The following is a 13,412-nucleotide window of genomic DNA, read 5'->3' as shown; positions in this document are numbered from 1 at the left end:
AAATTTTTTCATTCATTTCGACAAATCTTACACATTTGTGGTAAAACTTTTACTTCATAATTAGAACTGCTTACCTTCGTTTTTAAATACAATTTTATTTATTTCTATAAGCAATTTTATCTTCAATAAAAGACATGTTTTATTAATATATTGAATATATTTATTAAGAATCAACAGCATCGAATCTCTTTGAAATATTAATTTATTATTCCACTATTTCCAATTTCCGTGTGATATTATCAACTGTAAAACGCACTTTTCCTTCTTCTTGTACTTTTCACTTTTAATAAGTTGCTGCCTAACGATTTTGTCCTCCTTTTACAATTTCAATACCTACAAATATAAAAAATCATAAAACATTTTTGTTGCAAAAGGTTAGCGGCACTGAATATTACCTGATAATTGAAGATTCCAAAATGAAGACAAATGAAAGGGTTGTTATTCTGATGGTGTTTTCTTTCTTTATACACTATCACGAACATTGATAGATTTATTTAAAAAAACGAAAATTTTTCTCACTAATTTAAAATAAAAATTTTTTATATATTTTATTTGTTATTTATTATATTATTTTACCATATTATTTTTTAACAATCTCTCCGTATACCAAAACAACGCGATTCCAACTAAAAAAACAACCGACGCGATTACACCCACGCGCAAACACATCGATTACGATGACAGGTATCGATTACAGGTAGACAATAGAAATGTAGGAAAATTTCCTATATTCTAACAAGTGTGTTTCCTTAAGTTTTGAAAGGATTGCATACTTCTTAGTACGAATGAACTAAAATATTTTTCTATGCCAAGTGTTGTTCGTATGTATGAAAAACTTTCTATTATAAAGGAAGTCGCAATTATCATTTTATAAGAAATTTTACTAATTTTGAGGAAACTTGGTTTTAGTTCGGTTTTTGTTTATTTTTACGAATGCTTTGTTATCGGTGAATAAAATTGTCTTTTTCAGTAGTAAATTCTTATCCCCAGCGAAGAAAATAGTATGAGTAAAATTCCATGCCTTATTCTAGTTAACGAACTAATCCTAACTGCTTACAGTTTAGGATTTTTTTACTGAAACGAGTAAATTTTATTATTTTTCACAAAAATTTACCTTAATGGAAATAAAATGGATAAACTATATTGATGAAAATTTTTTCCTTTAGTTTCGAAGGCACTTTTTTCTGGGTGCATATGAAGAAAAAAAGCTGAAAATGAAAAATTAAAATTTGCTTCCTAGAAGCAAGTACACAAAACCCACATTTAAAAGAGAATTGTGTCTTAAAAGTATCCTTACTTATATTCTCCGCTTCTTTTGCTCGGAATCAATACCAAAATTGTTAAAGTAAATTCTTTGGAACAGGGCATGCTTTTTTTTTGAGTTTTTTTTTGAAAATCTGTTGATTTTCATACCAATTATTTAAATGACTACGAGATGTAAAATCTGGAAATTTTGCATTCAGTTTCAAGCAATTTTCATGATCAGTGCGCCTTCTATACCCTCAATAAGTGAAATCGGTCTATATGGAGGCCTTACCAAATGAACCGATAAAACTAAATCATGCACACTTTGTTATGGGTCTAAAATACCAGTATATTTTCAATTTGTGGCAAATCTGATAAAAACTACAATTTCTAGAAACCCTAGGAGTTAAATCGGGAGTTCGGTGTAATGGGGGCTATACCAAAACATGGAAGGATACACACAGTATTCAGCATATTTAATTGTAGTTCTAGAATCTAGACCCCAACTCGGAGGGCCGGTTTATAAGGGGGCTACATCAAAAACTGTACCGATACTCAATATATTCGGTATGCGTAATAGAATACCTCTAGATTTCCAATTTCAGGCAAATTGGATAAAAACTACGGATTCTAGAAGCCCAAGAAGTAAAATCGGGAGATCGGTCTATATGGGGGCTATATCAAAACATAGACCGGTACTCACCATTTTCGGCATTTTCTTTATGGTCCTAGAATACCTCTAGATTTCCAATTTCAGGCAAATTGGGTAAAAACTACAGATTGTAGAAGCCCAAGATGTAAAATCGGGAGATCGGTCTATATGAGGGCTAATCAAAACATGGACCGGTACTCACCATTTTCGGCATTTTCTTTATGGTCCTAGAATACCTCTAGATTTCAAATTTCAGGTAAATTGGATTAAAACTACGGATTCTAGAAGCCCAAGAAGTAAAATCGGGAGATCGGTCTATATGGGGGCTATATCAAAACATGGACCGATACACCCCATTTTTGGGCATTTTCTTTATGATCCTAGAATAAATCTAGATTTCCAATTTTAGGCAAATCGGATAGAAAATACACTTTCTAGACGCCCAAGAAGCAAAATCGGGAAATCGATCCATATGGGGACTATACCAAAACATGGACCGATAGGCACCATTTTCGGTGCACTTTTTAATGGTCCTAAAATACCTCTAGATTTCCAATTTCAGGCAAATTGGATAAAGACTACAGTTTTTATAAGCCCAAGACCACAAATCGGGAGGTCGGTTTATATGGAGACTATATCAAAACTTGGACCGATATAGCCCAGCTACCGTGGTGCAATGGTTAGCATGCCTGCCTTGCATACACAAGGTCGTGGGTTCGATTCCTGCTTCGACCGAACACCAAAAAGTTTTTCAGCTGTGGATTTCCCACCTCAGTAATGCTGGTGACATTTCTGAGGGTTTCAATGCTTCTCTAAGTGGTTTCACTGCAATGTGGAATGCCGTTCGGACTCGGCTATAAAAAGGAGGTCCCTTGTCATTGAGCTTAACATGGAATTGGGCAGCACTCAGTGATAAGAGATGTGGTATCACAATGGACTGAATAGTCTAAGTGAGCCTGATACATCGGGCTGCCACCTAACCTAGCCCATCTTCGAACTTGACCTCCCTGCAAACAAAAGACGAATCTGTGCCAAATTTCAGGACGATAGCCCCATCATTGAAGGCTGTAGCGTGATTACAACAGACAGACGGACATGCTTTTATCGTCTTAGAATTTCTCCCTGATCAAGAATATATATATACTTTACTTTACTTTATATAGTCGGAAATCGATATTTCGATGTGTTACAAACGGAATGACAAACTTATTATACCCCCGTCATCATTCTATGGTGGTGGGTATAAAAATTAGAGTTTCTTATATTACTCGGTTACGAGCTTATTCGTCAAGAAGAAGAAGAAGAAGAAGAAGAAGAAAGTTATTGAATAGAAAATGCCAGATACCAATATAGCCTAACTATATGTTTCAATGCAGGCTAAAGGCCTAATTATAGATCTGGTGGGGGCAAAATGATTCATTGTGGGTCTTATTTAATGTTATTTAATTAAATGAATTGAATTATTTAAAACATTTTTATACTTGTTGTTGTTAGGCATACTTCAAGAAATTTTTCCTATAATGTATGTGTGCAGTATATGTACATGGTGACGTATAAGTAATATTATTATTGTAGAAAAATCAAATTTATGAATCAATGAGAATCGATATTGACATTTTATCAAATCGAAAGAAAACAAATATAACATTTATTTGTAAATGCGCCAATTTGATTTATGTGTGCATATCCAAATAGTTTCTTTTGAAGTGGAATAAAAGAATAGAGGATCTCTGGATGCGTTTAAAAATGTTTGTAGAAAAATTTCCAATTATTTTAGAACGGAAGTTGTATATAGAATTGTAAACGGTAGTAATAATTTGAGGTTTATATTTTAAAAACGTATTTAGTATAAGAAAGAAAGATACTAATAGGTGCAGTATTTTCATTTTTCTATAATACATCTACGTGTGTATAGTATCTCAGCAAAAAAAATTGGAAGTACTTCCAAAGTTAGAACTTTAAAAGCACTTCCAAAAATGTCCTCCCAAAGAGTTTCTTTATTTTAACTATTTATTTATTCATATCTTAAGTTCAACTTTTTTTGGATTAATAAAATACTTCAAATTATTTAAATTTTGTCAAAAAATGGTAAATCCATTCTAGCCAAATTTTTTTAAATATTTGAGGTCAAGCGTTTTAGACAAGCGTTAGAATGCATTAAAAATTATAAAGAAATGTTTAAAATTATTTATTTATCAAAATATCACAACATTTTTTAATTCACATCCGAAACACTGATTTCGTATCACACCTTAAGAAGTGAAGCATATTCAATGCAACGGCTGTTGAAGTGGTGGACATCAATCCTATTATGTGCCAATTTTGTACCACTTCCAGATTCAAAAAGAAAATTTTACTACTTTTTTAGCCACGCGTTTGTTTGCTGGGATATTAAAGGTGTACTTGGTGACGTATGATTGTTTTTATTAAAATAAAAATTAAATTTTACACAACATAGAAACTGATACAGTGTATCGGTTAATGAAAGAATATTTATTTGTGCTAATAACATAAGGTTACACTTTCCAGTCCATGTGTGCATTCGTTAAGAATAGGAAATTAGTTTCTTTTAAAGAAAACAAGTATATACAGCCGTAAGTTCGGCCAGGCCGAAGCTTATGTACCCTCCACCATGGATTGCGTAGAAACTTCTACTGAAGACTGTCATCCACAATCGAATTACATGGGTTGCGCCGATGGCAAGGTATCTTAAAACTTCCTTACACCGTAATATATACCACATAGTCCATACGTGGTATATATTAAAATAAAAAAGACCGATTAAATACGTATATAATTAAGTTTAAAGTTTCTATAGAAATAAAATTTGAACAACATTTTCTATAGAAGTAAAATTTGGAAAAAATTTTCTATAGAAATAAAATTTGGAAAAAATTTTCTATAGAAATAAAATTTTGACAAAATTTTCTATAGAAATAAAATTTTGACGAAATTTTCTATAGAAATAAAATGTTGACAAAATTTTCTATAAAAATAAAATTTTGACAAAATGTTCTATAGAAATAAAATTTTGACAAAATTTTCTATAGAAATAAAATGTTGACAAAAATTTCTATAGAAATAACATTTTGACAATGCTTTCTATAAAAATAAAATTTTGGTAGATTATTTTTGGCTCGAGTGGCAACCGTGATTATGAACCGATATGGACCAATTTTTGTGTGATTGGGGATCGGCTATATATAACTATAGACCGATACGGACCAATTTTGGCATGGTTATTAGCGGCCTTATACTAACACCACGTTGCAAATTTCAACCGGATCGGATGAATTTTGCTCCTCCAAGAGGCTCCGGAGGACAAATCTGGGGATCGGCTTATATGGGAGCTAGATATAATTATGGGCCGATGTGGACCAATTTTGGCATGGTTATTAGAGACAATATACTTACACCACGTACCAAATTTCAATCGGATCGGATGACTTTTGCTCCTCTAAGAGGCTCCGGAGGTCAAATCTGGGGATCGGTTTATATGGGGGCTATATATAATTATGGGCCGATGTGGACCAATTTTTGCATGGTCATTAGAGAACATATACCAACCCCATGTACCAAATTTCAGCCGGATCGATTGAAATTTGCTTCTCTTAGAGGCTCCGCAAGCCAAATCGGGGGATCGGTTTATATGAGGGCTATATATAAATATGGACCGATGTGGACCAATTTTTGCATGGGTGTTACAGACCATATACTAACACCATGTACCAAATTTCAGCCGGATCGGATGAAATTTGCTTTTCTTAGAGCAATCGCAAGCCAAATTTGGGGTTCCGTTTATATGGGGGCTGTACGTAAAAATGGACCGATATGGACCAATTTTTGCACGATTATTAGAGACCATATACTAACACCATGTACCAAATTTCAGTCGGATCGGATGAAATTTGCTTCTCTTAGAGCAATCGCAAGCCAAATTTGGGGGTCCGTTTATATGGGGGCTATACGTAAAAGTGAACCGATATGGCCCATTTGCAATACCATCCGACCAACATCAATAAAAACTACTTGTGCCAAGTCGATAGCTTGTTTCATTCGGAATTTAGCGTGATTTCAACAGACGGACGGACGGATCGACTCAGAATTTCACCACGACCAAGAATATATATACTTTATGGGGTCTTAGAGCAATATTTCGATGTGTTACAAACGGAATGACAAAGTTATTATACCCCCATTCTATGGTGGAGGGTATAAAAATAATTCCTAAGAACTATTCAGATTAAAACCTCAATTTAAAGATTAAAAAGCCATATAAATCCCAACGGCAAAATGTTAAATTCATAGTCTCCAAGAAGTTGGAGTAACTTAGAACCCCTTTAGTTAATTTTTCATGAGAAGGTGCAGTTTCATAGTATATGGTGGTCGAAAAGTATACCCGGTCGTTGTATTTTCCTTATTGCAGTGTGGAAATGTCCAAAAATGGAGTAGCTTTAGCTCAATTGTAGTTCATTTTTCCATAAAACATTTCGTATATGTGTCAATGCATAATATGACAACTTCAACAGATATATAGCCAATGTAAATTATGATGTAATATTTATTTTAATTTTCTTTAATTTCAAAATTATTTTTTGTTAATCTACATAGCAGACTCCTCTTCACCAACATCATTATCATGTTCACTTTTATGTATAATCGAAATTCTACCTTCAATTCCCGGATAGATAAAATCATGACTTCGCAGATATTCAACAAAGGCATCAACTTCTTTATTTTTTAAACGTTGTGGTTCATTTCCGTTTTCTTCGAGGAATTTATGACCATCACCACCTTGCAACAGAAAATGTGAGACAATCACATTGTAGTATTTGGTTTCATCCAAAGGCTCGAAAATCGGTAGAGTACAAGCAGCACAACGCACATCAGCCGATACGACACGATGTCCAGGAGACTGGTTATAATCATAAGTGACATGGACACCAGACATTTGCAAGAAACCGGCACTAGATTCTTTTTCGAACATTGTAGCCGAATGTTCTAAGGCAGCCAAAAGAGTTTTACCACTAATTTTTGTAACAAATAAATCATTGTTATGATTTAGAATACCAGCAACATCTTGGGCCGAGATCGAACCGTCCGAACGGGGCTCAAAGGAGTTACGCATACCTGGAAATATAGAGAAGTGATTAGCAAATAAAACTTTCAATTAATAAGACTCTGAAGAGGCTTAATTCACGATTGCTTTCAAACCGCAAACATTCTTAATCGAAGGTTAGCTCTACTCAGACCACATTGCATGAACTAGTCGGTTTTATTCAAGGATCACTATGTGACGAGGAATATATAGGTTAGGTTAGGTGGCAGCCCGATGTATCACGCTCACTTAGACTATTCAGTCCATTGTGATACCACATTGGTGAACATCTCTCTTATCACTGAGTGCTGCCCGAACGGCGTTCCACATTGCAGGGAAACCACTTAGGGAAGCTTTGTAACCCTCAGAAATGTCACCAGCATTACTGAGGTGGGACAATCCACCTCTGAAAAACTTTTTGGTGTTCGGTGGAAGCAGGAATCGAACCCACGACCTTGTGTATGCAAGGCGGGCATGCTAACCATTGCACCACGGTATGTGAACAGGGATACTTACCAAGGTGCTCTATCGCCACTTCTTGGGATTGTTGCTATAAACAGTGTTCTGGTTTCCTCAGTAAAAGAAAGAATAAAAGTGATGGCATACACGAATAATGTGGCATTAGCAGTCTGGGGAAAATTCCCAGCAAAATTTAGAGTCGGTAAGGAGAGAAGAGAGAAAGTTCACCACTGTGGTATCACAATGGAATGAATAGTGAAATGTCGGGCTGTCACTATACCTTACTTAACCTAACCTAGAGTCGGTAAATCCTTCATCTCGACTAACTCCATAGCATTTCCATTCAATCGTCGAACTGAACAGATGTGTTTTTCTAAATCGGTTTATTTCAATTTAGCATAAGTGTTGTGGTAGAACAAGCCAGAACGCAACGGAATTCAACGTCATTCACTGGACTCAATGGAAAGATTTCAACTGAAGTTATCCAATTGAATGACCAATTGCTAGGCTCTATTAGTCTACAGTCTGTGACACCTATTTGGCAAGTCGAACCTTTTCCAAGGTAACGACCTAAAGGTGGTAATCCCCCCAGAAAGAGATTTAAGGGCCACAGGAATGGGTTGTTTATCCTGAAGAATTTAAGATCAAAACATTTCCTTAAAATGGCCGTAAGGAATTCTTGAAGCTGATAAAAGTGAACACTCGCTGGATGAGTTGCCAGTTTCTAAAAAAGATCAAAGATCGTTTGCCTCAGTTACAATAGACAGTCTTGTGAAGGTTGGTATGGTTCCAAATCAAAAAAATGGGAAACGTTTCCCGATCCAAGCCATCGAAACCTAGAGGCTGGCTCCCACCGTGGTGCAATGGTTAGCATGCCCGCCTTGCATACACAAGGTCGTGGGTTCGATTCCTGCTACGACCGAACACCAAAAAGTTTTTCGGCGGTGGATTATCCCACCTCAGTAATGCTGGTGACATTTCTGAGGGTTTCAAAGCTTCTCTAAGTGGTTTCACTGGAATGTGGAACGCCGTTCGGACTCGGCTATAAAAAGGAGGTCCCTTGTCATTGAGCTTAACATGGAATCGGGCAGCACTCAGTGATAAGAGAGAAGTTCACCACTGTGGTATCACAATGGACTGAATAGTCTAAGTGAGCCTGATACATCGGGCTGCCACATAACCTAACCTAACCTAACCTAGAGGCTGGCTGGTACCAAGGACGATTTAAGCTAATCAAAGGTTCAGGGATTCTTTTAAAGCTGCGTTGATGCTAATTGATGAAGTTTGGAAAGGAGCCGCTCTAGAATTAGTGGAGAAGAAACACATACAGGCTAGACCTGGAGCTTATGCGTGGATAACTGCAAACCCTCTTGATTCTGAATCTATGTTAAACAGACTAAGGTAATGTATTCCAGATCTTCCAACTGCTGATTGTAAGGTTAACCGTTTGGATGGACCAAGACAGCATGTCGTGTTTATATTGAACATTCAGTCTTTGTCACATCTAACCAAGTCCCAGGGCTGTGTGTTTTATGGCTTCCACTATATCCAAATGAAGTAATGAAGCGATTAGCCTAAGGATTTCGAAACGGCAAAGAACAGATCTTCTTGCGAAGTCGAGGGGGGCACCAAAATTGCAGACATGGAAGAAAATCGTACGCGGGAGGAGTTTTTAAGAGGCTAAAAACTTACCAAAGTCGAACAGACGGACACTCATCCTAATTTCTTTAGGATAAACAAAGCATTTCTGCGTTCCTTAAACCTTCTTGAGGGATTACCACCTTTGTCTTAGGAAATGTTCGACTTGCTAAAGAGGTGTCGCAACATAAGTACGGAAGAGCGAATTCCAAATGAAAATTCGAACAGCAAGGTAAGATTCAAAGGCATCTAAAAAGCGATATCCAAAGGAAAAGGCGAACCTCTAAGAGGGTGTACAATCACCCATACTCAAGCGAGGTTCTAACGAAAGGACGTATTTCAACCAAAATTCAAGGGGTCCAAATGCAAATACGTAATTGAGCCACTCTCCGAAATGCAGCCATTGAAGGATATGTGAACACGAGAATTATGAAGCGAACTCCTAACGCGGAGATGTATTTTAGCCACCATAGGATTACCAACCATTCAAAGGTATGTGAACTGGAGCCCTGTTAAGCGAACTTCAAGTGAAGAGACATCTTTTAGACACTCTAGGGTTAGTAAAAATGCATGTGGGCAGGAACACCCCCATAGGCATGTAAACAGGCGCTGTTCAATGACATTTTCTTCGGAATGTCGCTATAAACAGTATGTTTCTCTTCCTAGAAAAGGAACAAATCTCAAATCGCATACACCAATGTGAATTCTCTGGGAAATGAGAAATCAGGGAAAAATAAAGGATAAAAATGGTATATGGTGTAGCAGATTCTGTCAGGGCCTAGTTTATTTATCTGATACGAACATTTATACGGATGGATCGGAAATTGTTGAAGGCACTGGCATTTACTGCGAAGAGTTGGGAATTAGGGAACTATTGCTTATGAGACTGATATTCAGAACCGATATCAGTTTCTTTATCGGCAGTCAGACAGCAATAAAGGCCCCGGCCAATACAAACTTAAGCTCGAAGTTAGTCAGCCTCTGTCGTAATGAGCTTGCGATTCTCCCTGAATAGCATAATGTAACTCTGTACTAGGTACCTGGACATTATGCCATAAAAGGGAACGAAGAAGCAGACGTATTTGTTAAGGAAAGTGCAAGCGGAACAAATAACGTCACAATATTCAATGGCAAATACGATGACTTATGGAAGGTACGTAGGGCTGCGAGCAACCAAAATTGATATGGAACGAAAATAGTAATAGATACTCTGGAATGTTAATGGCGATGCATAGATTGGAGTTCAGGCCGTTAAAAGGAATTAAAACAGGAATCTGGGAACACACATGGTAAGTATTGTGTAGATGGTGTCTGGATCCTGAGGCTATGGAAGTTAGAGTCAAGGATTATAATTTAGGAGAAACATGATTTTGGGTTCTTATATCTTTCGGCCTGTGAAACTGCAGTCTGAGAACTACACTAGCTTTTATCAAGGCCTCTGCACACAAAAAATTTTTTTCTGGTTCAATCACGAAATTAATTGATCCAATTAATTTTTTAATTGAAATGTCTTCAATCACAGAAATGATAGTATCAATTAAAAAATTAATTGTAGGTCAATTAAAAATTAATTGATACTATTAATTTTTGTGATTGATTTTTGTTTCAATTAAAAAATTTGTTGAATCAATTAAATTTTTAATTGAATATTTTTTAAAACTCAACTAAAATTTTAATTGGAAAAATTTTCGTGAAATTTTTTTCTGTGTAGGTGGGGGACATAAGCAAACCTAAAGGGGCATAACGTCATCTCGGACGGGTTTCCTCCGCTTTCTTTGTTTATTTACAGGATCAAAAGCAAATATGAAGATTTATGGGAGAGACGATGGACTTTTTCTGTTGGCTGTGAACAAACGAAACTAATATGGGATGAAAATAATATTAGGAACTCTGAAATCCTGATGTCATTGCAGAGAGAGGAGGTGAGGCCGATAATAGGAATCATAGCAGGACACAACACTCTGGGAAAACATATGGTAAGGATCGGTCTAGCGAATGATGATATTTGTAGGTGGTGTCTGGACCCCGAGGCTACGGAAGATTCATTTCGCTTCCTGTGCCGGTGTTCAGCACTTTCAGGAGAAACAAGATACTGGGCTCTTATTTTTTTCAGACTATGACCAACTTGCGAGAATGCAGCCTGAGGGGTATTCTCGCTTTCATCAAGGCATTGGGGTGGATGGCATAGGCTCATCCGAAGGACGCACTATCATAGGATGGACTCATTCCGGCCGGAGTGAGACAGACTCGAAGAGGAAGATGGAAAGAAGTTTGAGGAACCGCAATGGATCAACTATAGTCTAAGTGGACACAAATCCGCTAGCTCGGATTCGTGTCATCCTCCATAACCAAACCAAACCTAAAGGGCCATTACACACATACGATGGGATTAACCCGGACGGAATGGATTAATCACGAAAAGGAAGAGGAATCATAATAGAATGGTCTTAGTGGGCACCAAATCCCTTTCACCGGATTTGTGTCATAACATAACCCAATGGTGAGATATACACGGATAGGAATTCACTGGGAAATGGTCGAGAGAATGTGGTAAATTGTAGATGTTGTAGCAGTAGCTGTCAGGGGAAAGTTCAGTAAAAAATAGGCGAGGGAGAATAGTCTAGTGGCAAATCTTACAGTTAAGCCCGTCTTCTTTTGAAATTGCATACACCATTGACATTTCATTACAGTGAGCAAACTATCTCGGAATTATATTGAACAGAAATCTTGATTTTAAGCTCAAAATTTGCAAAATAATGAGGACAATTTCGGAATAGCCAAAAAGTGAAGACTAAACCAAAAACACAACATCGACTTACCTCCTCCCTGTACAAAGGCTATGGCAGCATCAGTCCAATAAGTTCCTCCCAAATCCTCCAAAACTCTCGAATGTACTATGGCATCAGTTACCAGATTACCCAAATTACATTCTTGCGTCCAACAAATCTCAGGACGACCCTCAATATGAACCTTCGTATGGCCAACAACATCATTCTCCAGTTTAGTTACTTCAGGACGATATAGTTCCAACAACTGAAGGAGATCTTCATCTCTGGGAATTTCAGAATTTAAAAGGATTGGAGTACCATCGAATTTTAGGAGATTGCCATCTTTGTCGAACTGAAATATCAAAAAAATTTTTAATTATCACAAAAAAAACCTTATTCATCATCTATAGATTGAATTTACCTGGACATGAAGTTTACCCAAATATTTGGTGTAGGCATAAGCCTGGACCACAGGAACTTGTTTACCACTAGTCTGATTAACCAAGGTGGGATAGGGTCCATCGATAGTTTCACTATCGGGTTGTTCGGAATTATATAAAAATGTATTGGTATGACCACCAATGACCAAATCTACATCAGGACATTTGGCGGCAATTTCTTGATCTTTCTGATAACCCGAGTGACCCAAGGCAATGATGATGTTAATACCGGCAGCTTTCAAATTCGCAGATTCTCGACTATATAGTAAACAAAAGGATAAAAATCTCTTTCTTCTCAAATCTTTTTCTTCACTTCATCACTTACTTAATCGCCTCGATTTCATCAGTGAACAAAGACTCCTTTGTCATGGTTAATTCCAAAGTTTCAGGAGTTATATAACCTATAACACCGACTTTGGTGCCATTAATTTCCATAACAGTTGAATTGGACAAATGTTTGGAATGCCTCCATTTGGGTGTACTAGAAACATCTAAATTCGCAGCTACAATGGGAAATTCTACCTTATCCAAAAATGGTAATAAACCAGGAAGACCTGAATCAAACTCATGATTTCCCAAAGACTAAAATGCGAAATATTTCTTTACCTTGCAATTTATTCACCTTACCGAAATATAAGAACTTACCGCAGCATCTGGCAATAATTTATTTAGAAAAGCTGTTGCTATATCATCCTTGAATTTAAAATACCAGGCAGTACCAGCTGATGTGTCTCCAGCATTAAGATATACAACATGAGTTCCTCCATTTTTGGCCTCTTCACGATATTTACGTACTCTATGGAAAGAGGTATAATTGCAATTCAATGTATTTTTCTTTTTAATAAATTTATTAATAGAACATTCCACTTACTCATGGGCTACTCGAGCAAAACCGCCATAACATTTATTGGCAGCAGCCAATTCTGCTGTACATTTGCCACTGCTAGCACTGGTCTGTTCAAAACGTGAATGCATGTCATTATTATGCAAAATTATGAATTCGGTGGCCACTTCCTTCAAGGGTTTCAGGGGATTAGCATTAATACATAATGCACTAAGGCAAAGTAAGGTGAGAGCTGTATGTAACAGCAACTGATTGGACATCTTCATAG

General features: G+C 36.7%; 1 protein-coding gene across 1 annotated transcript; it reads right to left on the bottom strand.

Annotated features, from left to right (window-relative positions):
• Positions 1–6,426: 6,426 nt before the first annotated feature.
• Positions 6,427–13,412, bottom strand: LOC142240269 (protein 5NUC-like). The gene is made up of 6 exons (XM_075311958.1): positions 13,172–13,412; positions 12,946–13,096; positions 12,626–12,882; positions 12,282–12,558; positions 11,912–12,212; positions 6,427–7,027 (listed from the first exon to the last, which is right to left on the bottom strand). The coding sequence occupies exons 1-6, from the start codon at positions 13,408–13,410 to the stop codon at positions 6,501–6,503; spliced, it is 1,752 nt and encodes a 583-aa protein (XP_075168073.1). The 5' UTR covers positions 13,411–13,412; the 3' UTR covers positions 6,427–6,500.

This window comes from Haematobia irritans, chromosome 5 (genome assembly GCF_050003625.1).
Source record: "Haematobia irritans isolate KBUSLIRL chromosome 5, ASM5000362v1, whole genome shotgun sequence".
NCBI lineage: Eukaryota > Metazoa > Arthropoda > Insecta > Diptera > Muscidae > Haematobia > Haematobia irritans.
The sequence above is the reverse complement of the archived record's forward strand: the minus strand, read 5'-3'. Positions and strand labels throughout refer to the sequence as shown.